The sequence below is a fragment of the Mycteria americana genome, chromosome 8 (assembly GCF_035582795.1).
Source record: "Mycteria americana isolate JAX WOST 10 ecotype Jacksonville Zoo and Gardens chromosome 8, USCA_MyAme_1.0, whole genome shotgun sequence".
Lineage (NCBI taxonomy): Eukaryota > Metazoa > Chordata > Aves > Ciconiiformes > Ciconiidae > Mycteria > Mycteria americana.
Genome location: NC_134372.1, coordinates 9,015,148 through 9,041,398, shown reverse-complemented (window position 1 = coordinate 9,041,398; position 26,251 = coordinate 9,015,148). Strand labels below are relative to the sequence as shown.

Here is a 26,251-nt window from a genome sequence, read left to right as displayed (position 1 = left end):
CACTAACTTCTGTACAAAGTACTTGAAAACCAGGAGGGGGAGCTAGTGCTTAACCAAGCAGCCCTCCTACACTTCAAGCAAGAACTATTAGATAGAGCAGGAACACTTCACCCAGGACAGATGAGCAAAACAGATTTGTCACTTTAAGTGGCTATGCTGCACTGAAAGAATGCTCCACAATACTGCTAGCTGTGCTGAGAGACGAACAGAAAGAGAATACAAGAGCCCCAAAGAGAGCTTAAGCTCAACTTTCATCAGCTACTGTACGATAAGCTCAAAAGCAGATTTTACTAAGAACTACCCCAGTAGCACATCATAAATGGTAAAAGGAAGAAACCTGAGCATCTTTGAGCATGTATCACTCAAATTCAGATTCCAAAGCCTGAACTTTGGGAATTTTAGTGCTTGATGGAAAATCCAAAACAAGGCCTGGTTTAAAAAAAATTTATTTTACAAAAATTAAAAACAAGTAGTATTTACAAGCATTTTAAATATCAGCTCTAAACCTCAACTCCTAATAATGGATTGTTTAAGCTTGTTTAAAATGCAAGACAAAGTCTTAAAATTTTAAGTTTGCCATGTCCAAAATGGTTTTTGTTTGTTTTTGTTTTTTTCCTAAGAAATTTCATTAGAGAGCTGTTGGAAAAAAAAAAGTACTACAGAATAGCTCATTTTTTAAAAAGTCAGAATCCCAAGTTGTTCTTCCATCCTCTAACTACTTTTCAGATGTTTACAATGAAGAGAAATGGAGCTGTTTTGTCTGTTGTTAAGCACATAGTAAAATTAAAATTAGGGGCTGGAGAAGCAGGGGCAGGGAGAAGAGGAACAAATATTTATCCATCTGCTGAACTACTTGTGTTGCAAGGAGAAGAATAAAATTTGTAGGTTAAGTTGAAGAAAACTGAAGTCAGAGTGTTGGTCCAAGCCCCTGTCAAAGGTGAACTTTTAGGCCTCTCAATCTACTTCCAGAATAGTTTATTAATACCCATAAGAACTAAGCTGAGGCTCAGTATGGGTCAAACCTGTACCATACAGAATTAGAAACTATGGAGAGCTGATCAAATCAGCTCCAGTAGTATCCATGCCCAATGTTGTTAAAGCAAATCTCTGAATATTTTTAGCTGCAAGGATCATTTTTAATGTCATCCGTTCCCAAACCTCTGCAGTGATCAAAGGGAGCAATTTCCACAGACTACACGAAGATAAAATAAGCAAAAGATGAGGTGAAGCAGTCACCCTCACAACATGCAGAAGTTGTTTTAAAATAAGCTTTATAAAGCACAATTTGCAAATTTGTGTGCATGTCTGTGTCCATTTTCACTGGATTTCCAGACCCTTAGCTCTACTGAATATTCTACTGTTAAGTCTTCCTTGCAGATTCTGTACAGTATAAAGAGGAAAAAAACAGAGGTATACACAGTAAGTTCTGTCTTTTGCCCTTGGTATTAAAAAGATGGCAAACCACAAATGCTGGCATTAGGAATTCAGTCAATTCTCTTCTTCTGGGTTTCAAATGAAGATGCAGCTCTTCAGCAAAACTGCAGGCCTTCTGCAGGCTGTATACTGTAGAAGCCTTTTGTTTGAGACACTATTGGGGAAAATGGTTGAGGACAGCAGCTGCCAATATGGTAACCATGTTCTGCGGAGGGGTACCACTTATCACGGCTGCATGTTGTTGATAATAGCCAAAATGCTCATTTTCTCTTGGGCTGAGTCCACATCTTCATTTTGTTTCTGAGCCACTCCTGTGCCAAGGCCATACAGCCGCCCACAATACTTTGCATCATCAATTGTATCCTCAAAAAACAACTGCAGATTAAAAAAAAAAAAAGGAAGAAACAGGTATTGTTTAATTGTGCCTCTAAATCAGAAAACACCTAATATTAATTAAACAGCTCATTTGAAGTCAGCCACCTCTAAGATGCAGCATGGGATTTAAAATAAGCACACAAAAGAGGAGTAAACAGAATAAGTCTGTGCCAATATCAACAATTCCCATTATTGACAGTTCAACATTTGATGGCCGCAAGGTTCAAAAAAAACCCCAAACAAAACAAAACACACATTGTGCACATTGACATTTATGGATAGGTACTGGAGAAAGAAGAACCATAAAAAAAGAATACTGCAGTACCTCTTTCATTCTGAAGAATGCCATTCCCGTGAGAAGAGAGTCTGATCCTGCCTGGTGTTGTCGTCCAATGCGCTGCAAATCCAGCTGATCTGCCACTTCTTGAAGGCCACCCTGCAATGAGAACAGAACAGATGTTATCTTAGAAGATCCATCTCTTACCAAAATTGCCACGTTTCTCCAAAACATGAGGGCAGACGCTGGCTATGATGAATGGATGCAGATTCCAGCAGTACACACACACCAGCTGTGAGTGAAACACAGTGGTAAATATTGTTCAAGAACACATAAATACTTTTCTCAAATGTTTTCCTGCTGTGGATACTTGAGATGACTGGGCACATTCATAGGTTACAAATGCTGGACCTTTCCCTCCCTTTCCTCAAACAAGGCTGTGATTCAGTACGTAATTTACTTTCAACCCTCTGAGTGTCTACCAGTTAATCAAGTCACATAATAGTTCACATAAGAAGAAATACTCCACCTTTCATGGGGAAGATAAGCATGCTGAATTATAATTAGCCTCTGAAATTACTGATACACAAACCACAAGGTTATGGGAATGTCCCCTATATAATACACATATTGATAAGTCTAAAACTGGGGAGGCAGTATCTATTGGATACAAACTTAGTCATAGGTGCTTATGTGTGACTACTAGCTTTGATACACATTCCAGTTTTAAGACTTGATATGCAGCAGTTCTGTCATTTGGCTTACTGTACATTTACAGTGTTGCCCATCCATCAGCTGCTTGCTGGGGAGATACAAGTACCTTGAGGTTTTTGCAGCTCTTCATTAAGTACTTTACATCATAGATAGATGGGAAGAAAAGGTTCAAGATATGGAAAAATTCATGTTCCTCTTCTGGTAACCTGGAATCTGTCAACAGCTTCACCATGTAGCCAAAGTCATAACCACTGAAAACAAAAACATACAGAAACCAGATAAGCAGGCAACACCTATATTCAGTCGGTACCAATATCTTATTTTTCCACAAGAGTTCTACATGCTGTAGCTTTCAAACGTTAACATTTTCTGACATTTCGTAAAACTCCTCTGGATCAGAGCCGGAATTCATCTTGATCATCAGTGTCAATGTAGGACTTCTGAATGCTCCCTGAGTGCCTCCACTAACCTCTTGCAGAACAGCTAAGCCATTGGGAAGAACATACTTCCCAACACTGCAAGCTTCTGTAGCTATGGGCAATATGGAAAAGAGGAAACCCTGTAAGTATCTGTTGCCACCACCACCTCCTCCCTCAAGCCCTTTCACCTGCAATGACATCAAGGACCAGAGGCTTTGTAGTCAAGTTGCTTGAAATGCTACAAGAATGACATCTTAACTACACAGATTTCTTCCTCTATGTAAACACAAGACGGAAGTTGAGACCACCACCAACATTGTAAAGAAGAAGAAACAAAAACTTTACTTTACAATGCACACAAGTTAGTAAGCGTAGAAATCACATTTAAACTTGTTAATAACTTCTTCCATAGAGGAAGACTGTAACAGCGAAAGGATTTCCAAGAAAGGCATACACAAAATTCAGACCACAGGAGTGCTAATACAAAATGAAGTGCCAAGTGTTCTTACTTAAACTTGGCCTTTGTATGTTTAAGCTTCTTTTAAGAACTGCAGAGCTGCTAATTCTCCTTAAAATCTGTGTCAGTCTCCATGGACACAAGCAGCAGTATTTCAATCAAAAAGAGATTTCTCACTTCACAGCATCAGCGACCATCTCGGACCTACCTGTGGAAGGACAGCCACTTCACGCTGTCACTAAGGACAACCCCAGATGTCATAAGCAACTCGGCAAAATGCAGGGTATCGATCCCTTCTTCTTCGTGCTTCTGGAACTGCAGCCCAGAGCTGGCAAGGAGGTCTATGGAATCCTGAGAGTACATGTCCTCACTGAAGGAGAAAAGCAGCTTTGCACTCAAGGTACTAACAAGTCGGGCTCATTTTAGGAAAATTCCCCCCACACTGTATTTCAAAAATTGGAGTGATCAGTAGGCTATCCCTGGGTTTCCCATTCATCTCTCTAGAAAATTTTTAATACCACTACTGCAGCCTCCTACATCCGTAACAAGCTATTCTGCAATCGTAACTAGTTAATAATTCTGTTGCTAGTGCAAATTCCAAAGAATCCACCTCCATAGAACTGTATGACGTTTTGAAAAATGTCACTTCTGCAAGGTGAATGGAAGCACCACAGATGACAGCACGGAGAAAACGGGAGTTCTCCTAAATAGAAAGACGTGCAACTCTAAAGCACTGAGCATCATTCCTGTCTACATTTTTCTTTTTCACTTCACAGTGCATATCACCGTATCATCTCCAGTTCCATCTCTGGGAGTCAACAAAATTGCATAATACTTGACTAAGGAAGGAGGACAGGGATGAGTGATGATATGCTTGGTGGAGAGCTGAGCAGGAACCTGCCTTCTGTACTAGTTTGTTTCATTTGGCAGGGGGAGGGAAGGACAGGACAACACACAGAGCAAAATTCATGCCAGCTATGGTAACTGAGTGAAATGAATTGATCACACTCTGAAAACCACTTCACTCTGATTTCAATACTTTTAAGAGGCTCACAAAGTTGTCGAAGTAAATATTGCAACCTTTGGGTTCAAGAAGTGTATGATCTGCACATACTAGCTATAAATTTTTGTACTGTTTTCCAATGACAGTTCCATAAAAATACTGATTGATTTCCTATAAATGTGTGTTTTTGCCAGATAAACCCTCTCTTTATTTCCAGGCAACTCCAGTGGCAATTATGCTGAGTTTGTCTTCACAATTACAGGGGAAGGGATAATGAAACTTGTTTCAACTGTAACCCAAGACATTGCAGTATGGAGGAGACAAGAACAACTGCCACACTCCATTTAACAAGATTCATTCTCCTGAACAGGTGTGAGATTACACCTTTTTTTTTAGATCCCAGTTTGTATTTTAGCATGGATCTGTAAAGAGGTATTTTCCTTTTTGCTGAAAACCGCATATCCATTTATTTTTAGAATAAAGGGGTGGATTTTTTTTTATATATATATATGAAATGTATAAAGTTTAAGACTATAACATCGTTACAGAAAAAAGTTTAAGGCACATACAATTACTGGGGATAGGCTATTTATCACAGGAAAGGGTATTAAGGATGGGATTTTAGTATGGGTTGACTTCCAGGAATATGGCAAATTCCTGTCATGCCAAAATAGGTTCCCATGTAATCTATGTTAGAATCTGAATTTTTGTTGCTCAGCACCAGCCACTGACAATGAACATACGGACACCCGCATTTGCCAAAAGAAGGCATCACTTCAGCAGAAGAGACTAGGCGATTATTCCCTAGCTCAAGAGACTCACGTAAGGTTGAATTTAAAGTTAAACTGCCAGGTGTTGATGCCGGAAGGATATTCTCCTTTCTCATTTGTGAAAGTCAGACCCAGCTGGATAATTTTCAGAAGGTCAACGTTACACCGAAGGAGCTGATACTGATAGTCTATGGAACTGCGGAATTCACCAATCGGCCTTACAACAACTCCAGGAAACTCTGTATCCTAGGAGAGAAGGGAAAATCTTATTTCACCACTTACTCTATTAGGAGTCATTATTATTACTCTACTAGGAGTCTATTCAGTTCCACACTTGCAGGTCTCAGCACTGCATTCTGTGAACTCTTCTGTAAAAATCCCTTTTTTTTTTTCTCCTTTTCCATATTCATACAGACTTTAAATTGCTACAAGTCAGACACTATAAAAACCCTACACGATTTGTTAACTATTGCATTAATACATTCATCACAGGTATCCTTTCTTGCAGTTTTGTTTTATTCGAAAACAAAAATGTTATAAAGTCATCCAATATGCACTATTGTATAATCTAAACATCTCTCTCTCACAAAGGACGCTCATTTTCCCTAAATCTACTAAAATGGACATTTTAAAAAATTTATTCAGTGTTCTTTCATGTTCTAAATACAAGTAAAATTTAGCACTCTGACCATCTTCATTCAATAGTCCAGATAGCGAGAACCTTCACTGTTTTTGAGAAACAGCCAATGCCTACGTCAACGAAAACTTCTGACAATCAAAACAGACCTTAACAGCAGAGCAACCATCTATTAGATGAAAAACATTTTACTTGGCCAGTGACTGCGTGCTATCTTTGCTGAAACCTGAACTTCTAGACTATTTTTACTCTCAGATCAGGTCACGTAACTTCTACTGACTACAGCGTATGCAAAAACTTTCATGAAGAATGCAGTACTGTATATCTGACAAAATTCATCCCTTGCCCAAGATCTTTTTGTGTCCACTCTTACAGCACAGCCACTAAAATAGGTCATAAGCACACCTTCAATGAGATGGAACAGAAGCAAGAAAGCTCATTTCCATTGACATACGATAACAAAAAAAACATATTTACTTACACGACTGTGTTCTACACTGAAATACTACACATTCTGCAGGGGCATGTGTTTTTATGCCACACTTTTATTAAGGACTTTTCATATCTTGAAGTTTAGCATTCCTAAGCAACGTTGGCATAACTTACAGTATCATGACTAAAACCAGTTATTTATGTAACTAACTGGCTCCTGCCAAGCAGATACAGACTTTTAAGAGCAGAAGAGATTCTTCCCACCTGGGGGAGATTCTGGTCATCTTAAATAAAACTTTCTGAACACATTGTCATACCTACAGCCAGAATATTTTTCTTCCCTAAGAATCAACACCTGACCTCATTAAAAAGGAGGCAGCCGAGCTGACTAGTTGTCACTTGCAGGCCTTTTGTCCGACAGCACCATGACATCTTCCATAACCAATGGAGAAAGACATTCAAAGAACAAATACACTGGTGGAAAACTAAAGATTTAAACCCACTTGTACATCTGACCTGTTTCAGTTTTCTGTTGCACAAACTAATACATTATGAATAGCTAAATATTAAATGAATTCAGGTTTTTAAGGTCATCTCTCTCTTCCCCATCTTTCAGTCAATCCATACCCAACACTACTTGTATTAAATTCTGGAAAGCTTCTACTGAACTGCTTTCTAATTTTTCACCACTTAACTTCTAGCTCAGTTTCACTGGGGATAGGGGGAAATCATTTCTCACTCAAGAATCAACTTATTCCCCTACCCCAAAAAATCCCTTGACTAAAGCAATTAGGTCAAGTATAAAATATTTACCATCGCAATGTAGCTGTAACTTAGAACAATCTCTCGAATTTTCCTCATCTCTTCTTCCAGATTGTTCGCCCATACTTCACAGATAACCTGGCTGTTCTCTGCAAGGGCTGCTGGCATCTTGCAGGGACCAGAGTAAAGACAGCTGATGTTGAATTCAGATGACAGCGTAGAATTGCAAGCTGTGCGATCTTATCAGTGTGCTGCACTGAACAGATAAATAAATAAATAATGCTTTATATGAAGAAAGATCTATGTATAAGAATGAATGCTCTGTTGGGAGTCAGTCACATTTCCATTTTCAGCTTCAAATAGCCCATTTAAAGTTTACACCAAGTTTCTTCTTGCTTTTATCACTTCTGTAAACATGCTGAACAAGAAGAAAATCCAGAGCATCTGTTCAGCTTACAAGAGCGAACGCACAATGAACAGTCCAGTTATTTACAAAAAGAGTCATTCTCCCTGTCTTTCTTCTTCTCCTGACATAAGCTCTGAGACTTTGGGTGTAAGATGTACAAGCAGGGAATCCTCACGTTTAATATTCAGCTATTGCGATAGCTTTTAAAAACAGTAACAGAATGCTCTACAGACTACATTTATAGATGTGCGCTTCTCTGATCTAATTCAGGAAACACCGAAGTACAGGATTTCAGCTTATACTAACGGCAGTGCTACCCCTAGGAGTTTTAGACAACACCGGCTGTTTACCATTTCTGCAACAACACGGGCAAACCGACCCCAGATTCCAGCCAGCAGGGCTCGAGCGCTCCCGCCAACGGCCGGGCCCTGCCCGCCCGCTTCCCCGGGGCTGCCCGCGGCGGCCGGAGGGACACAACGCAACCGCCACAGCTCAGCCCGCCACGGGGGGCGACCGCCCCTCCGTCAGCCCGCCGACAAAGGCCCCGCGGCCTCAGGGCCGGGCCCGCCCCGCGGCACGGCCCCCCACAGCCCGTCCCGCCGCCGCCGCCGGTCCCGCGCAGGGCCGGGGCCGCCAGGACGCGGCTCAGCCCGGTCGGGAAGCGGGAGGGCCGCCGTCCCCCCCCCCCGCGGTCCCCTCAGCCGGCTTCCCGGGGCCGCCCCGCCCGCACCTGCTCGCGCTCCGGGAGCCGGGCCGCCCGGCCGCTCTAGCCCTCACCGCCCCCCCGCCACTCGTCTGCTCCGGCGCGGCCCATCGCCTTCCCCGCCCCCACGCTACCTGCCCGGAAGCCGGGGCCGGGCCGCTCGCCTCCGCGCAGGCGCGATGCGGCCTCCGGGAGGGGCGGGACTTCCGGGTTGCCGCTTTGCTCTCGCGAGAGATATGGCAAAGCCGCAGGGGCGCGCGGCGGGGTACGTTGCTGCGCGCGCCTGCCTCGCGGCCGCGCGCGCTCCCGCGGAGGGGAGGGGAAAGGGAGAGGGCGGGGGAGGCGGAGTGCCACGCGGGGTTCCGCTCGGAGTGCGCCTGCGCAAAGCCGGTGGCCTTGTGGTGAGCCGTCTTCCCACCCGCCCCCAGTGCGGCTAATGGGCTCGCCCGGGCTCCCTGCTCTGGGAGCGGCGGGCGAGTCCAAAATCCGCGGGCGGGGGGCGGATAAGGGAGTTAGGTGCCCTCCTCTCCCTGAGGGAACAGGGGCCTCGAGGCCGGGCGGCCGTAGGCTCGGTGGGCTGCCAGCATGCCGGCGTGGGGAGCCCCCCAGCAGCCCCGCAGCCAGGTCGCCCGGGACAGGGACAGGCCCTGGCTGGACGTCCGCGAAAGAAATCGCGTCCCCCCCCCTCACCGGAGGGAGACGAGTGGGTCACAGCAGAGGCCCTGGGGCCGCGGCCTCCGTCAGGCCTGGGCTGCTGCGAGGCATGAGTCTCCCTGCGGGCTCACAGGCCTTTGCTGCGCAGCCCACCCGTGGGCGTGCAGGATTGCGGAGCGGGATGAGGGAGTATTTTTCAAGGTCGTGAGGGCAAACTGCTGCTGTCCTGGCACATGTTGCTCATTCGTTGTAGTGCATAGCAAGCTCATTAGTTGAGGAAGTTCTGCCTCTTCCTGCAGAACCTTGGAAGTCGTTGTTCAAGTACCTACTGTGTCTGCAAACTTTTAGGCTGACTTCTGTTCCAGAAGTGCTATTTAAATTACATTAGCAACAGAAGTTTGTATCCGGAAAAGCAGCATAATGTAACTTCTTGTATAACATAGCTGCCAACACTTGTTTTGCTGGCTGATGCTGATGGCAGATACTGAATTTATTTGGAGGCTTGTCTACTAATAATTAAGCTTAGATAATATTTCCTTTCTTTTAGACTGCCAGCCTTCTGGACAGGGTTGCATCTGTTAGAAAATACTGCAGTTCTGGTACTGCTGCAGAATTGTTATCTGCCTACCATTTGGGAGTCTTTCTTCTCACTGAATCTCAGCTACTTGCCTGCCATTTTGATATCAGTACCTGCAAAAACAAATCCTGGTGTCTTTTACACTTCAGACATAATTCAGTGTCTCAGGTTTAATGTTCACACCTCAGCAGAAACATAACTTTTAGAAAAGGAGAGGTTTTTCCGAGTACTGCTCTCTATCAAGTGACCGTGGTGCTGTCAGCATCTTATGACATCCCATTATTGAACGTTATTTTGATTCAAAGTTTATCTTCATAGATGATAGATAGTTACCATTTTGCCTTCTCAGCTCTGCAGTCTCTTGCGTAATTTATATATTATGCAATGTGCTAGATTGGCAGAAAGTAATCGCCTGTCTTCCCTTGGTCACCTGAGTTTGGGATTTTGTGCAAGAAAACATACGTTGTTAGCAGGTAAATATAGCAGGTTAGATTACAGCATTCTGTTAATATAAGGTTAGATTTTTTTTTTTCCTAAAGAGTTCAGAGTAAAATACATATTTTTCGTGCTCATAAACCCAGCACTTGAAGGTATGTTGAATCCAGAGAAAAAGGGAGGATGAATCTTCTCAGGACACCAAAAATATGTGTGCCTTGCTACTCAAATAAAAAATGAATTGCAGGAAATAATCACTTTTGATAAATTATGCTTGTAATGTTTTAACACTTTGCATGTAGTTTTAAAAAAAAAAAAGCTATTCAAGGATATTTATGAGCACTGGTGGTGAGAGCTGGAAACATACTTTGCTCGAGGAGATCAGAATTTGTTTTTTCAATCATGGCTAATTTTCATCTTGGCTCATAAAGATGAAGAATAGCTGGAAAAGGCACCCTGCCCTTTAAAAAAGTCCCATAGTTCTTGTATTTGGAAGTTAGCAAACTTGCTTCCAGGTCCAGCACTCCGAAGCAGGTTCTTGAAGAGTCCTCACACCCTCTATAGGGTTCTGCTAAGACCACAGTAACAAAACAGTTTTGTGTGCAGACCTACTACATCATAAGGTGTAAGAAAGGGCTTTAGCTCAACATTTTCACATTAGTTGGTTTGAGCTGCATGTCCTGGATTGTGCCCTGTTGAAGCGGTTGTGTGTTTCCTTTAGAGCTCAGTAACAGCACCACAAATGGTAGAAAACTCACTTACAGAAATCTTAAAACATGAATTGAGAGTTAGAAGATGCCACTATTGCTGAAGATGTTTGAACCGTCATGGCAAGACTATCATTTACATTTTCTTAACCCTTCCATTGCTCCACAGGTGTTTCGAAAGTGTACTGCTGTAGTACTAGGTGGTGGCACATGGCAGATGGTTAGAAATATAGTTCAGAATGCAGGGAATTAATGATTAGGTGAGTTTAAGTTCAGATTCCTCTTCGACTTCAGAGGAACTATCAGTGTGGCTGTGTGCAATCCTGAAAGATAATTCAAAGGTTTTCTCCTTGTAATGTTTTTTTTCAAACTGCAAAACAAACAGTGACTATTACAAAAACTGTGAAGAGTGAACAAAGAGAAGTTATTTTATGAAGTGCATGATCAAAAAACCTTTCTGCTGAGAAGAAATCAGACTTCTTGCATGCCTCAGCAAAGATTGCACTAACGTTGGAGGGTTTGTGGTGAAGACACCAGTGCAGGGCACAGGCTAGCCAACAGACAGAAGCAACGTTTAGATTACTGCCAACCTGCGCTAGACACAGACTTGCAGCAGAAGGTAAATTACGTTTACATCCTTATGACGAATATGCTGAGGTGTCTGTTCCTATTGCGTATAAATATTTCAGAGATGACCCGTGTCGGAATTGAACAGCAGTTAAAAAGAAACACTGAGGTCTCTGAAATTCAGTGGCTTATCACCCACTTTTGGCCATTGGATGAACAGCCCTCCCCGTGCAAGCTCAAGTCCAAATAAAGATCGGCTCAGGACAACGTTCATGTGGCACTCCTTTCTTGAAATGCCAATTTCCACTTCCTCCTCTGCACATGCGTAAATAGTTTGAAGGACCTGCATTCCTCCCTGTTTAGTCTGCTGTCTATGATAAATAACAGTAGCAACGGCTAAGAATTACAAACTCTTTCCCCACTAGGGAATAGTTAGGATTAGTCAAGAGAAGGTGTCAAGGAACAGCGACACAGTCTTAAAGCTGACATGAAGCAACGGTGAATGTTTACCGCACAAGAGGACAAACAGCGTGAAGTTAGGCAGGGAGTTCTGGGAATACTGTCCTTCCAGAAAAAAAGTTAATTGATAAAAATACAGATGTACTGGCAGGTACAAGAATCCAGGCACAGACAACGAGACACCACCATTATTCATGCTTGCTGATCTCTCTGCAATTCTAGCTGCTGCTAGCTTGAGATGTTGCTTACCAAACACGAGCGTGTGTTCCTTCACCTATGAATGGCCATACACGGATAACTGTGAGGCAGAGGTGATATTCCTTGTTCTTGCGTGGAAAAATAAATCTGGAAAGTTATGGCGAGTAATTCCCTCAATTCTCAGACCTTAGTTCATAATAGGGCACTGACTATTAGGTAAGTAACATAGATGGGGGCCATATTTGCATAATAAAGACCAATTACATCTTGCTCTCTGCAATACCATAATTACACAGACTTTATGGTCTGTAAACATCATGTTTAAAAACAACTGAGTCCAAGCACATTCTAACCTTTTTGCATCTTGGCCTTACAGATGGAACCAATACCTGTAACTGGCTGAGGACACTATGTAGCAACTTCTTTGGTGGAATTTATAGATTTAGTGCAACACGATGAAAACTGGACTGCTGTTTTTTTGCCAAATTCCACAGTAACCCTTACCGCTTTTAACAAATACACCTTTGACCCATTCGGTTGCACTGGCAGTAACCATTTTGTGCTCGAAACATGAGGTAGTGCATTATAAAGACTACTTATCTTTAAGGTGTAGATGGCTTGGTTTATTCTGAGATTCAGCCATTAACTCTTGATGAAAAACTTACCTGCAGAGATGTATTCCAAATGCTTAACTGAGTGACAGCATGCACATATGCACAGGGAATGCTGCCAGTACTAACAGTGACATGGCACTGGCTTCACATGACTTGTCTGGGAGGGCACAGCCAGCTCCTGCTTGGAAACACACCCCCGTCACCTTTGCCTAAACCCTCATAAAGTTTCCACAGCAGTAGTGAAAGGTGAGGAGTTGAACTCTGGGCTCCGAATAGACACAAAGGACCTCTCCTAGGCTACTATCAGCAGGAGGTGAGGGAAGAATGGGCAGCAAGAGTTCAGGGCTGTAGTAGCTTGAAAAGATATGATAGAAACTTTGAGGAAATAATTAAAAGGCAATGTCATGTGTCTGTTTAAAGTATGATTGTAAGCTTTTCTAGGAACTGTGGTTGCCTTCAGATCTGTGCCGTGCTTGGCACAGTAGGACATCCACCAAACACGACGTCTAGTCCTGTGCCTCTCCACACAGTGTGGCCGATGTGCAACCTTTTGGGTGACCAGGTAAGTTGTCCTACGTTTTCCTTTCTATATGCTCTATACTTTCATGGATAGTCGTAGCCTTTTTTCTCTTGGGTGCGGTTGTTTTCCACTGTCTATGCTCTGTAAAGGTTGATTCCAGTGAAGTAAGGTCTACAACAGAAGATTCAAGCAGGAGGGAAAAAGGAATACCAAGAAACTGTGGTAGGCAGCCAGTCCATCACAGCAGACGTACCCTGTTACTCAGCTGTGCCTGCCAGCAGCAGGACGATTTGGCTGGTGTCAGAAGAAGGATACAATACAATACAATACTGGGTACCATACAAGCAGAAGCGGGCACTTGTGCAGTCTCAGCTTGGGACTGTCTGGGCAACAGAAACGTGAGGGGACAGCAGAGATGGGACATAATTAATAATGTAAATGTTAAAACAAATGTAAAAAATATGGCAGTTCTTTTCAGATTACGTTGAGCATTTTAAAACATGACTTAGACAAACTAGCTTTTTCTGATACCTGAAGTGGAAAATTCAGTGAAAACAGATCTGTGACTTAATGAACAGTTGTTGGACAAATAGTGAAGTACATGGAAATAATAAAAAAAAATTATTAGAATTCTTTATTGACTAGTGTATGTTTCCCCTTTAACATCAAGAGACTGATTGGAAAAGCAATTACTTTTACTTTAGGGTTGAGAATTTGGTTTGGATCAAATTTTCTGTTAACTAATTTGAAATAACTAAAAAGGAACTTTTTTTTTTTTTTTTTAAGAGCACCAGTTCTAGCTAATATTTGGAAATAGCTGCAGGCAGCTGAAATCTTCACTGGTTGGTTCGGGGCTGTATAACATGCCAACATGAGATCAGTGCCAAGCAACTGAATGGCTTTTTTGTTTGCTGAAACAGCCATGGTTACATGAATGCTTTTTTAATGTATTTGGTGTATTCTGAATCAGAAGAGACATTAGCCAACAAAAGAGAGTAGGTAATGAGATGTTGGGGAAAACCTAACCCTTCAGAATTTATCTTGTTTTAACGTAAATAATGTAAAATTTTATCCTGTAAATGTGACTTAATAAAGGTAGCGTACTGAAATTTTGGGGAGAGGAAGGGTAAGCAGACATGGCAGTACTGTTTCAAACTGGAAGCCTTTGCCCAAGCAAGACTTCTATCATAATTTGATTATTTTAAAAGGAGTACTACTAGAAATGTGATTAGAATTTTAACTCTTTCCTAAACTCACAGAATATGAGACTCAATCAAGCAATGGTTCTTTCTCCTCGTAAAAACTCAAAGCAGAGTCACATTTTCTGCTGTGCTCTGCTCTCTAGCTCTTCACGTGCAAAGATTCAGCAGGGTTTGACTCAGCACTGCTGTATGGAGGAACAATTCTGGAGCATCAGCCTTCCAGCAAGCAGCTAACTGAGATACCCCTTTTATATCTGCCTCTCTAAGATGTAATGTTGTCTACTACAAGGTCATCAGAGTAGAATAATCTCTTTAACTACAGAAAACTACTTACTGTACTGTCCCAGCAGAATAATTTCATATTGCTGCTTTCAGCTCCCTATTGGGTGGTTGTAGAGAAGACAGGGAGGTGCACAGCAAAAGGGCAAGGGATACGAGTTATAACAAGGGAAATCCTAATTAGAAATGGGGCGGGGGGGGCGGAATTTACAGTGAAGGTAGTCAAATACTGGAACAGATTTCCCAGAGAAGCTGTGGAATCTCCCTCCATGCAGATACTCAAAACTCAGCTTTTCAAAGCTCCGAACAACCTGCTAAGAAAGCTGGAATGGAGCAAAGCCTCAAAAAGGAATGGATTATTCAAGCTTGACATATTTCAAGCATTGGTAGTGTTTTCTTGGAGACAGCGGGCACACCTGCACTGAGAGGACCTGTGTGACAAGATAGGCATATAGTGCATGTTACATAACGTAGAATGCATCATTGTGATCGGAAGGTCTTTTGGAAATGAAGATGAGATCAATTTGTCCTGTGGCAAGTTATTGATGCTGTCCTATTTGCTTATTCAGTTATTACGCTGTTCTATTCAGTTATTCTGTTCTACTCTTACGCTGGCAGGTTAGTTGTGATTGCTACTTATAGGTGTTCTTCATCAGATATGTTAGAGTCCAATTGTATTTTTTCAGTAAGGTTGTGGTTGGCAAACTTGATATATCAGAGGACAAAAACCATACGGAAGATCTCATAGACTGGCTCTAGTAGCTCACAAAGTCTAATAGCGAGGAGCTCTAGATCTGGGGAAAGACGAGAAGTCCTAGGACGCTGTGACTTCCTTAATACATTCTCATTTTAAGTAATAGCACCTTAGGACACCTCTCACACTACTTCTTTTGGCCAAGGGAGTTGAAGTTAACTTGTTTATTTGTTTTTTAAGGCTGCTACCAAAAGTTAGCATTTCCCACAGGAGTATATACAACCCTAGTGTCGAAATAGGGGGTTGCGAGTTCAGGCTCATGGTTTCATGTTTCAGATCACTTTTTGCCTGATTCTTTTTTTTTTTTTCTTCTCGGAACCGTTTAACATCAGTTTCTTCCACTAAAGTATGTAGTTTGGTGGACTGGCCTTGTCCTTTTCTGTCCATGACTAAGCAGGAACCCCAGCAGGAAGAAGGTGTCCCATTTTTCTGTCTTGTGCCCCTTGACCTGCATACTAACATGTCACGTAGGGAAACAGAGCTGGAAACACCTGTAAATAAACAGAGCTGCATTTGTAGGAATGTACCCATAAAGCTATAGTTTCAAAGCTAAAGTATAACCTCCTAGCTAATATGGGGACTTCTTTTTGGAAGTATATTCCTCCTCTCTGAAACGCTACAAGAGGAGTACTCCCAAGAGGCTTGCTAGCATCATAAAGGTAAGAGAATATCATCTTTCTAATGAATACTTTTCCAACTGTTTTTCTTTGTACATTAGACAGGTACCTTTCTACCTTCTTCGTACTTTACTTTTTACCTTAGGTAACATAGTTTACCTGTGCTTGAGTATTCCTCTGTGCATGAAAAGCAAAATGGATTAAATTCTGCAATCCTCCGTAATCTGGCCTTCATATTATTAGAATTCATGTGTTTGTTCTTAAAGACTGGGTAAAACCAAGAAAACCTTAAGGAATGTTTTGTTAGCTTTTGCTAATTATATTTTATGGTAAGAGTGCAGCAATATAAAAACAGCTACGCAATAATCCCTAGGACAGCCACAGCACGTCCTGAAATACAGAGATCTTTCCACGGCCACGGACAGCAGTGAAGCCCCAGCAGCTACTTAAACCTTGGGGGTTTGTTTGTTTGTTTGTTTGTTTAACCAAAACTGGCAACAAATGGTCAAGCCAGAGCCAAATGCAGGCAGATTTATTACGAGGTGGCCACCCATCCGTTTAGGACTTTAAACTCTCAAATTGACTATAGCGGGACTTGAAGCAAAGATAGTTTTCTCACTTACCATGTTCTTAAACTGTAACTGACAGTTCCTCTGCCATGTGAGTGAAGGCCGTGTGGTGCTCTACTGTGTTAATTCTTCATGGCACAAACTCACATGGTTGTAGTCGGATTTTTGTTTTCATCCTTGTTAGTTTGACAGCATGCCGTCGTTATGGAAGAGTGCATGTCCCATATCATCACTTCCTTGCAGTCTGTGAAGGGCTGGAGTTCCTCCTGAGTGCAATGTATTCCTGGGCCAGATCAAGGGACGCAGCCGTGCCACAACACAGCAGTGCCACCATCAAAAGCTTTGATTTTGGCTGTTCTCCCATTTTTCTTTGTTAACTTTGCATCCCTGTTAGTCTTCTGGGACAATACTAACTCATCAGGAAATAAGGATTTTTTCTTCTCAAGAGCTCAGCTTTGCTCCACGGCCAACATGAAGGAGGGAGCAGGAGAGGACAGAGCACAGAGAGTAAATATTTTACAGCTTTGCAACTGAGCTCAAAGTTGAGGGGATTTGCTCGTCAGCAGTGTATTCTTCCACCCTCCAGCTGTACAAGGTTCACTTACTTAGATCACCTCTTATTTCAGATGAAAAGAGACTCTGCATATTCCACCATGGCTGAGCAGCAGAAGCAGGTAAAGGCTCAAGGTCATCTTTTAAAGAATGCATTACGCAGGTGCTTTGGAAGGCTGGATGTATTGAATCATCTTCTAAGAGAAGTGACAGGCACAACCACGCTCTGATCACTTTAGCACAACTAGGATCTCATCTGTTACCACTACAGCAGCATTTTCCCCTTCCAGTGGACTGCAGCTACAGCACCAAGTGGTGAAGGGCCTGTTATCTTTGCCTGCATGGCAAGAGACCACAACACTCAACAGTAGCCAGAAGGCGTGCCACCTCACTGGGCCCAGTTCTCACAGTGGTCCTGCTAAACAGTATGTTTCCCAGCTGATGTGCCCCAGTCTCTTTACCTTACGGGCAGGAACCCTGTTCTGCACTTAAGGAATTTGCCAACTTGTACAAGGGCAAGTTCTCAAGCGATCCATGGATCAGTTTGGAAACTACTGTGCTGGAGCTGTTGACATGAAGAGAAACAGGGTGTTAGCACTCGGACGTGATGAACAAGATTTTTTTTTTTTTTTTTCCTATGTAAACTTCTCTGCTTACACAGCTCATGTAATTATACTGTGTAGGATTCATTCATGTAATCACTGCATCACATGCAATAAAAACACAACCTCAAAACAAGGCAGTTTCTAGCCAAAGGGCTTTTAAAATAACTTAAATGCTGAGCTTTAGCTACTCTCTGTCCTGTCTCAAAGCAGGACATAGACAGTATCTGATGAGTATTAGTTTTTGAAACCCTTTGAGTTCTTCAGCTGGAAGATGCTAAAGAATCTGAAATACTATTTGGTCTAACTAAAAATTCTGACACTTGTAAGACATCAGAGGTTTTTTTGGTATGTTCTTTCTTCATCCCAGGAGAAACAAGGATTTATAGGATATGATTCTGTTAAAAAGCTCTAAGCTCTTTATAGCTTTTGTAACCTTTTTTCTAAAGAATATGTAGATGGTATTCCAGGGTCTAAAGATTAAGAAAGTCTTATCTCATGTCAGCATATGTGAGGCATAACATGGATGCAATTGCAAGTATGAAACTGCTAAGAGAGCAAATCTGCAGCCTAGAATCCAGCGTGCGCTATCTGAAGCTGGAATAGATGGCTTTCGCCAACCTTGCATTTGTAGTTCAGTACACCCAGTGATAATGCTGGCAACTGATTGCATTGCTTCTAATATAAACCTATGAGTTCACAAACATCAAGCTGTAGGGCAAGAGTCCTTTAAATTGCTTCCTCCCCAGTTGCTAACTTGGGTTAAAAAAAAAAAAAAAAAAAAGAGATGATAGGAGGAAACAGTTGTTTGTTTTAATGAGGAAAGTTTCAGTGCTAATGAGCAAAGTTCTGTCCTGGGACAGATAAATATTGCTGACAAGTCCTGGGCAATGTTTAATGTTCTGTAGCTGTTACAGAATCCTAAAGAAGCTCTTAGCACTGAAAGCCATGCAGAGAGGATTCCTCTCTATGGCATTACCCTCTATGGCATTACCCTCTATTCCTCTCTATGGCAGGTGTGTTTAACACCTGCATTCAACATTTATTAGTGAGCTCTCTCGTTTGTCCTCTCTGACAGGAGACGAGCAGGACAGCAACTCTGAATCACACTATTTTTTACTCCAGTCTGTTTGTGCAGCACACCACCACAGTTAAAAACCAGGAAGGGCAGAGTAATGAACAAGACACTAGCTGGTTATTACACTATATTATTTTAGAATTGCATTAATTTTTTTTTAAACATTTATCCTGCAGATAGATATAATGCATATTCACCCAAGAAAACCCAAACTAAGATTGCTGAACTCCAGAACCAATTCCCACTTGGGCTACTCTAAAAGACAGATAGTTAATTATATATTTGTCATATATTTGCTAAATAACTTGGTCTTGAATATTTAAATGCTCAAATATATTGAATACTGCTTTTAGAATATACTTATTCCTGGAATCAAAAGGTCTCACTGGTAATTTTCTGACTCTCTTGCAGTTGCTTTGTATGGTTAAAATCCTTACTGCGATAAAAGAGTCATGCTAACATCACAGGTGCCCTTATGCTGTACACAGGAATATTTCTTCAGTAGATAACATTTCTGTGACTGAGAGCAGGGATTTAGAGAACTTTATACTTTTGAGAAGTTGAGTATTTTAGCTCCTTGTTAATGTGCAGTTGCTCTACACAGATGGCACATGGTACCTCCTAGCCAAGCTGTACTCTCAGTACTAGAGCTGAGTTGTACCTGTGATGGCCTAAGGGCACAGCAAAGTGAAGTATGCAAGGAAAGGTAATACCCTGTATTAAACCTCTGTTATACTTGGGGAAAAAAAGGCAAGCTTCTGGGCACATGAGCCTGACTTCCGAATCGGTCTTCAAAGCAAAGAGGAAAGTTGAGAGGAGTGGTTCTGGATTAACTGGAGCTGTTAATCAGATCATCTGAGCCCAGCAGTTCTTGATTACTGTGGGGAGAAAGCATACTGCGTAATGGGAGGGTGAATATTCTGGTAGGGTGAGGGAACTGTTGAGATGGAGCACCATTCCTTACCCCCAGGTCTTCCATACCTACCGCTCTGAGTTATCCAGAAGCCCCTTATGTTATAGTCCTCCAGGTACCGAGAAGCATGCCCAATAAAAATGGGGAGGGGGGGGGGGGGGGGAAATGAGTGGTCCTTTCTCTCCCTTTGGTTATTCCAGAGAAATGCCATGTCAATGACGCTTCAGGTGACACGGCAGATGGACGCGTGCACACTCCGCCCCTCAATTACACACAATATCCCATAACAGCTTTGTTATGATCTTTAGAGTGTTTGTGAAGCAAAACGGGCCATCATAGGACTGCCTTGACCTCCTGCATTTCAAATACAAAAAAAGCTAGCGTAGGTCACACCAGCACATGCTTACTCTTGTTGCTTGCTCACAGGAAGAAAAGCTCTGGGATGCCATGAAGATCACTGCCCGTGTCCTTGGTACAGGCCTACTCATATTCACTGCCTTAGTGAACTCTGTTTCTTGGTAAGATTTGTTTGAACAAAGGGGCTTGAGGAGAAAGTTTTCTGTGGAGAGGGGAAAAAGTGGATGATGAAAAGATGGGCAACCAAGAACACTTATTCCCACAGCTACGTGAAGAATATCTGGGATGCTTCAGGCCATTTCTGGCAAACAACATGGCTAAAGTTCTGCTACCTGTTTGAGGGAAAGGAGTGGTCAATCTTCCTCTTTGGTGAGTTACTCAGGTTGACAACCCTCTGCTGTAGGAGGAACTATCCATGGGGTTATCCACATCTAGAAGGGGGACGTGGACATGCCTTCCCAAACTCACTAATCCTCCCACTGAAAAAGCACATGCAGGCTTCAAAGCCAGCCACAGCTAATGTAGTGCAACTGTGCTGCCTTTGAACTGGTTCATCATTAGACCCCTTATACAGATTGAAAATTTGCTCTTGTTGCTGCTGCTGCTGAAATGGCTTCCCTTTGAAAACACACTTTTTGCTCCTGTGAGAGCTGAATGACTCAGTAGAGCTAATTACTGAAAATTAAAGTAAAATCAGGGAATTTTACTCTTGCTGTAGCACCTATAAAACTCTTCTCTGCCTGTGATTAACAGCTGGTGAACAGGCCTGGTAGGGACGTTCAAAGGTCCCAGGGATCAACTTGACCTTATCCAACTTGTATTTAAAACCCCCCCATGACAGAGATCCCCCAGCCTCCCAGAAGAGCCCTTTCTTAGCCTCAGTTGTGGCAAGTTTCAATGTACAAGGCAGTTGTCTACTCTAACCTCCTCCCCATTCCCTACGTCTTAGCCAGGTGTCAGAACCTACCTATATTCCATTTTAAAGCCTCTCAGGGCAGGGGATACACACCTGGGTCCCAGCAAGGTCCTCTGGATACTATGCCACTGTATTTGGTTTCTGATTTAGCCATAGCTCTCAATTTATTCACACATCTCTGCCCTTTCCTCACGCCACAGGGGCTGCATTGGTTCCTAGCCTTGTTTTCTGGTGCTTCAATGGAATCTTTATGGTGGCTGATGTAACAGGAAAGCCAACTTTCATTACTCGCTATCGCATTCAGCTGGGCAAGAATGATCCTGTAAGTATTTCTCACTCTGCCTCTTCTGCTGGCTAAACACTTCCTGCAGTCTCTTAGGCTAGAAGAACCTGTTATGCTTTTCTCTTGCAATCAGATAGGATTCAAGGAGAATCAAGCTGAGTCTTGTATATCCACTGCAGAGAGGAAGGGTGTTATTGTAATTAGGCTACTGATCAGATCTGGATTGACGGCTTGTTAGAAAGTCGATCCCCAAAGTAACACAGAAACAGCCTACAAATCTTAAAGCTCTTTATCCTCCCAACTCAAAGCCGCATGGCTTCTGATTTAGCCTCAAGTCCTGACTTCTCTTTTGCAGGTGGACACGAAGAAATTGCGCCAAGCCATCTACACAGCACTGTGCAATCAGATCTTTATCTCCTTGCCCATGCTTGTGCCTATGTTCTACATCATGAAATGGTGGGGCAACACCTTCAGCAAGGAATTACCCACCTTCCACTGGTTTCTTGTGGAGCTAAGCATCTTCACCTTAATAGAGGAAATTCTCTTTTATTATACACACAGGTGAGCTAAGCACAGGGACAGGACTCTGGTTTTCCCCCATGCCTTTAAGGTTATACCCATCTCCTGCACAACAGCAATGGTCCTAGTCTCCCCTCTTCCACCAGTCTTGTATTTATATGGGAAGACTGACAGGTCCTGGAATTCACCCTTACAACGTGAGGCTTGGGTGCTGCAATGCTGCTAGTAACTCTAGTAAGCAAAAATATGTAAAATTACAAAGGTGGAGCAGCTTAGAGGCTAAGAAAAAAACAAAACAGCTAGCTTCACACAAAAGCTGTAACCCAACATTCTTCAAAAAGAGGAGAACAAGACTGACTATCCTGAAAGAAAAAAGCTCAAGAGGTCAGTGACTGATCTCCCGTTCACTTGTACGGCATGTACGAAACAGGGCCTGGCTCCGGACTCTGCAGGCTTTCTAAGCACCAACACCAACATTAAAGGAAAAACCCTAAAGCAAGGAAGAAAAAAGCCTGCAAGGATGTGCAGAAGCAAGCACAGCATTCTCAGAACTATGTAGGTTTCCCTTTTGGACAAATGCACACAAAAAACCCCCATAAAAACCAATTTCTTAAGGGCCCACAGAACCTAAAAGTCTGCCTCTAATAGTTGCCAGTAGGTAAAGTCAAAACAGTGAAAATATAAAGTGAGTCTTCCCCTCAAAAGTACTCCCAGGTTTGAGCAAATCAGTCATTCAGGGACTTTGATTTATGGGATTTATCTGGACTTATGAGGCATGAGCAAGTCCCCAGCAGAAATTCTGTGTTCGGTTACTCTACGTTCCCTTCTTATGGAGCTCAAAACCTACATTTCTCTGTTTTCTCTACTTAGGCTTGTTCACCTCCCACTCCTGTATAAGCACATTCACAAGAAGCACCACGAATGGACAGCCCCCATTGGCGTGGTCTCCATTTATGCTCACCCGGTAGAACACATGGTAAGTGGATTCCTCCATGGGCACCCTCCAGTTCCTGCACGGAGTGTGATTTCCACGGGATGAGGAGGAGTGGTAAGAGAAGAAAAGCAAACGTTCCCTTAGACTCTTCTTTCTTAGGAAGAGGAAGCTAAGCTGCATTGCCAAGAAGCCTAGCTGTAGAAGGGTTGCAGTACCCGTTTATACTGAACTCCGTTAGCTTTAAGAGCACAGGTCCAAGGGCCTCCCACAGAAAAGCAGCTGACTGAATGGTGCTTCCTTGAGCACAGAGAGGGCTGGGAACACAGACGAGGCTTTCAGCACGAGATGTGACACTTCCACAATCTGGGTTGCTGCAGAGAGTCAAAATTCTGTCAAAGATTTTCATGCTGGTGGCTGGGATCAGTGTTTGCAGGAGGGTCTCCCAGCGCTGCTCCAGCCGAGACTTCTCATGCAAACACATCCCACCTTTAGGAGATTCCACTTCTCAGTGCCATCTCCTGTTAACAATAGTGCTGGGCTGCAGCACCAGCTCTGTGTCTCCCTAATTGACAGTCTTTGAGCAGCAGAATGACTTTTTATATTCAAGAGTCCAGCTGAGCCTACCTGGTGCAGTAAGCTTGGTCTGGGCAGTGACAGCCATTTGTGCCATGGGTAGGACACAACAAAGTGATGCAGCTGGGACCATCACATCACTACCTTCGACTGCACGTGTCCCCAGGCCGGTGCCCTTTGACAGCTAGGTTTCCCAAGAGCAGCTTCAGCATTATTCCAAGGTGAAGCTGAAACAGACCTCTGACTCCAGGGCGATTTACTGGAATCATGGTGCCCTCACACCCCTGGTTTGATCTCACATCTAACTTCTACTACACACTTAGGGAGCTTGGGCTGTGTCTGCATTTTGCAGTTGGTAAAACTCAAGTTAGTGCAGAGTAAATTATTTCTTTGAGGATTATGTAATTTTAATAAGGTGTTGGCAGAGGGATCTTCCCTTTATGCTGTTCGCACAAAACTAATGTGATGTATCACCCAGGTGAAACAATTCAGCTCCTAGAGGACAGCCTGCTTGTTGCGGACCGATTAATGAGGTAGAGTTTGCTTCTCATTTCTAGCTCTCCAACACACTGCCTGTCATGACTGGCCCGATGATCATGGGGTCTCATATTGTTTCAATCGCAGCGTGGTTCTCCCTTGCTCTCCTAACAACAAGCATTTCGCACTGCGGCTACCACCTGCCCTTCCTACCGTCGCCAGAGTTCCACGACTTCCACCACCTCAAGTATGTCTGGGCACTGCTCAGCCTCCCCTTCCCCTCCTGCCTGTGCCCTGGCACTGCTGACGGGCAAAGCTCCTTTCTGAGGGTCAAGTGGGTTTGCATAACTCGGGTACAAGCAGAGAAGCCTATCTAGTTTGCCCGATAGCAGGCTGAATGCTGTCAGTTCTTAAAGCGGTTAAACAGAGATCAGGATTTCAGAGGACTCCAGCCCGCTGCCCACACAACTGCCAGCCACCTCCCTGACATCTACCCTCCTCCATCAGCTGACTTGGAAACTTTCTCCAAAGCACAAACACCGCAGCTGAGGCCAGGCGTTTCAAGTTTCCTAAGATTACATGGGAGGAAAGAAAGCACATAGCGTCTGAAGCAGCAGGTATCACCTGGACTTTCCCCAGCACAAGCACAGGGTCAGAGACAGTTCTCTGCAAGGCTCTTCCTAGAAGTTTAGAAGAAACTGCATGTGATCTAGAAAGACAGAGCAAGGGCAAATCACACAGCTGAAATAAATTTGCAGGGAGCCTCTGTGTGTCCCTCTCCCATACACTAGGATTAGTAACACTGATCAGAGAACACCTTGCCCAGACAATCGCAATTAACCTTTCCTGGCAGGAGATTCCCAGCCTCCTCCTACACTGGAGAGCGTAGAGTTTCAGCAGGTTGTTCAGGGATACATACCACAGTAGTGGAAGAAGTGTTCCCATCTCCCAGACGTGCACTAAATTCGTAGACGTACTCCCTTGAACAGTTTGCCTCTCCTGCAGAAACAGCCAGTGTGGCAGTTCTATTGCCACCCAAATGCTGGGCAACACCCAAACCACGGTGCCATTTCTCCTTATCAGTCTTTTCCTCTGGAGGTCGGCTCATGTCAGGACATGGATCACTGCAGAGCCGAGACGCTCTCTGGGCGGAATGGCTGTGCCGGCATCCCAGTGCTGGAAGCACGGCAGCTCCACGTCCCGGGGCAGCTGGGTCTCGGGAGCACACAGACACGGCAACGTGGCTGTCCAGCTGGTCCCGCAGCTCTGAGCTGCACGAGACAGAGACGGCTGTTGTTCAGTCCCACCATTTCTGGGTAATGATGGCACCAGAGAGAGAAGGTGCAGAAGTTTCAGGCTTATCAGGGCTCTGGAAGGAGATGGAAACAGGAAGGGCAAGGTAACCTCAGTAACTTCCAGTCATGTTTATTCTCTGTTTGGTTTCCAGGTTCAGCCAGTGCTACGGAGTCCTGGGTGTACTGGATTATCTGCATGGAACGGATACAGTGTTCAGGCAGAGCAAAGCCTACGAGAGACACAGGGTCCTCCTCAGCCTCACACCACTCTCAGAAAGCATCCCTGAGGCACCCAAGAGGGCAGAGTGAACCCCGGAGCCTGCCATTCTTGCAGAGCCCAGTGACTAGCAGAGCGAGAGACATGCCAAATAGTATTTTAACTGGGAAACAAGTTATTGTTCACACATAACAAAACCCGAAGCTGAACTTAAACATGCCACTTGAGATGACTGCACTTTTGCTGCCTGTTATTTTCTAAGGCACAAAAAAACTGCTCTAGAAATCTATTTTTAAACAAAGTTTAGAAGTTTGGGTTTTTTTTCCTTAATTATTTGCACTGTTCCTTGGTTCTAGCTGCCTGCGCGTAAGCCGGATGTGTTCTGGGCCACATGGCTTTGGGGAGTTCCTAGGGAGTTTTCATTATTAACATTTTTAACACTTCAGTTTTCACAGACCATGCTTTGGCCTCTTTCAGCAGCATTCTATAGAAATACCAGCAAGATCACTATAACTACATATTATAGGAACTAAAACCACTATTTTTCTGAGATTCAGAAGACCTGGGATAGGGGATGAAACCCCATGGAAAGTCAGCTAGACCTCAGCTTTAGAAACACTCTCCCTCCACATGCAACAGAGGCCTGACTTCCCCCGAGCAGTTTTTCTTCACGCGAGAGGTCGGTACAGGTCTGAATTAAGGGCTGTCACATCCTCATCTCTGCTCCACAAACTAATGTCTGCAAACACAAAGCAAGTTTCCCCCTCACAGGACAGGGAAGCAGAGCTGGGAGCTGACGTGCTACATGGCAGAAGCCCTGGTACATCTCCTCCTCCTGCTGAGCCTCATCCCGCTCCCTGCACACCAAAAGGAGGCACAAACCAAACCAACAAGCTCTGTACAATGATAAACTACGGAAAGAGACTTTCCAGGGAAAGAAAACTCATGGCTGTCCTGTGTGGAGGATCAGCGAAACCCTGTAAGAAAGGACTCA

The 26,251-nt window shown here is 43.5% G+C and overlaps 2 protein-coding genes across 6 annotated transcripts; one reads left to right on the top strand and one right to left on the bottom strand.

The window, feature by feature from the left end:
• Positions 1–429: 429 nt before the first annotated feature.
• On the bottom strand, positions 430–8,621 carry CNOT8 (CCR4-NOT transcription complex subunit 8). Of its 4 annotated transcripts, none has more exons than XM_075509526.1 (7): positions 8,524–8,621; positions 7,332–7,536; positions 5,502–5,695; positions 3,885–4,046; positions 2,907–3,051; positions 2,135–2,245; positions 430–1,809 (listed from the first exon to the last, which is right to left on the bottom strand). In XM_075509526.1, the coding sequence occupies exons 2-7, from the start codon at positions 7,446–7,448 to the stop codon at positions 1,660–1,662; spliced, it is 879 nt and encodes a 292-aa protein (XP_075365641.1). In that variant the 5' UTR covers positions 7,449–7,536; positions 8,524–8,621; the 3' UTR covers positions 430–1,659. The 4 variants fall into 4 exon arrangements, with proteins under 4 accessions (XP_075365641.1, XP_075365640.1, XP_075365643.1 ...); XM_075509525.1 differs by having other exon boundaries at positions 8,417–8,544; XM_075509528.1 differs by having other exon boundaries at positions 7,332–7,531; positions 8,524–8,542.
• Positions 8,615–25,480, top strand: FAXDC2 (fatty acid hydroxylase domain containing 2). 2 transcript variants are annotated; one of them, XM_075509523.1, is made up of 10 exons: positions 8,615–8,654; positions 13,042–13,162; positions 17,168–17,215; positions 20,113–20,204; positions 20,309–20,412; positions 21,160–21,281; positions 21,598–21,803; positions 22,632–22,737; positions 23,826–23,992; positions 25,193–25,480. In XM_075509523.1, the coding sequence occupies exons 1-10, from the start codon at positions 8,626–8,628 to the stop codon at positions 25,347–25,349; spliced, it is 1,152 nt and encodes a 383-aa protein (XP_075365638.1). In that variant the 5' UTR covers positions 8,615–8,625; the 3' UTR covers positions 25,350–25,480. The 2 variants fall into 2 exon arrangements, with proteins under 2 accessions (XP_075365638.1, XP_075365639.1); XM_075509524.1 differs by lacking the exon at positions 8,615–8,654 and adding an exon at positions 15,950–16,014 and having other exon boundaries at positions 12,841–13,162.
• Positions 25,481–26,251: the final 771 nt, after the last annotated feature.

Coding starts and splice junctions, on each gene's coding strand:
- CNOT8 (XM_075509526.1), bottom strand. CDS start 7,448: ATGCCAGCAGCCCTTGCAGAGAACAGCCAGGTTATCTGTGAAGTATGG. Junction 5,696..7,331: donor GTTACAGCTACATTGCGATG/GTAAATATTTTA, acceptor CTTCTCTCCTAG/GATACAGAGTTTCCTGGAGT. Junction 2,246..2,906: donor AGAGCTGCAAAAACCTCAAG/GTACTTGTATCT, acceptor TTCTCATTGCAG/GGTGGCCTTCAAGAAGTGGC.
- FAXDC2 (XM_075509523.1), top strand. CDS start 8,626: ATGGCAAAGCCGCAGGGGCGCGCGGCGGG. Junction 8,655..13,041: donor CCGCAGGGGCGCGCGGCGGG/GTACGTTGCTGC, acceptor AAGCTTTTCTAG/GAACTGTGGTTGCCTTCAGA. Junction 21,804..22,631: donor CTCTTTTATTATACACACAG/GTGAGCTAAGCA, acceptor TTCTCTACTTAG/GCTTGTTCACCTCCCACTCC.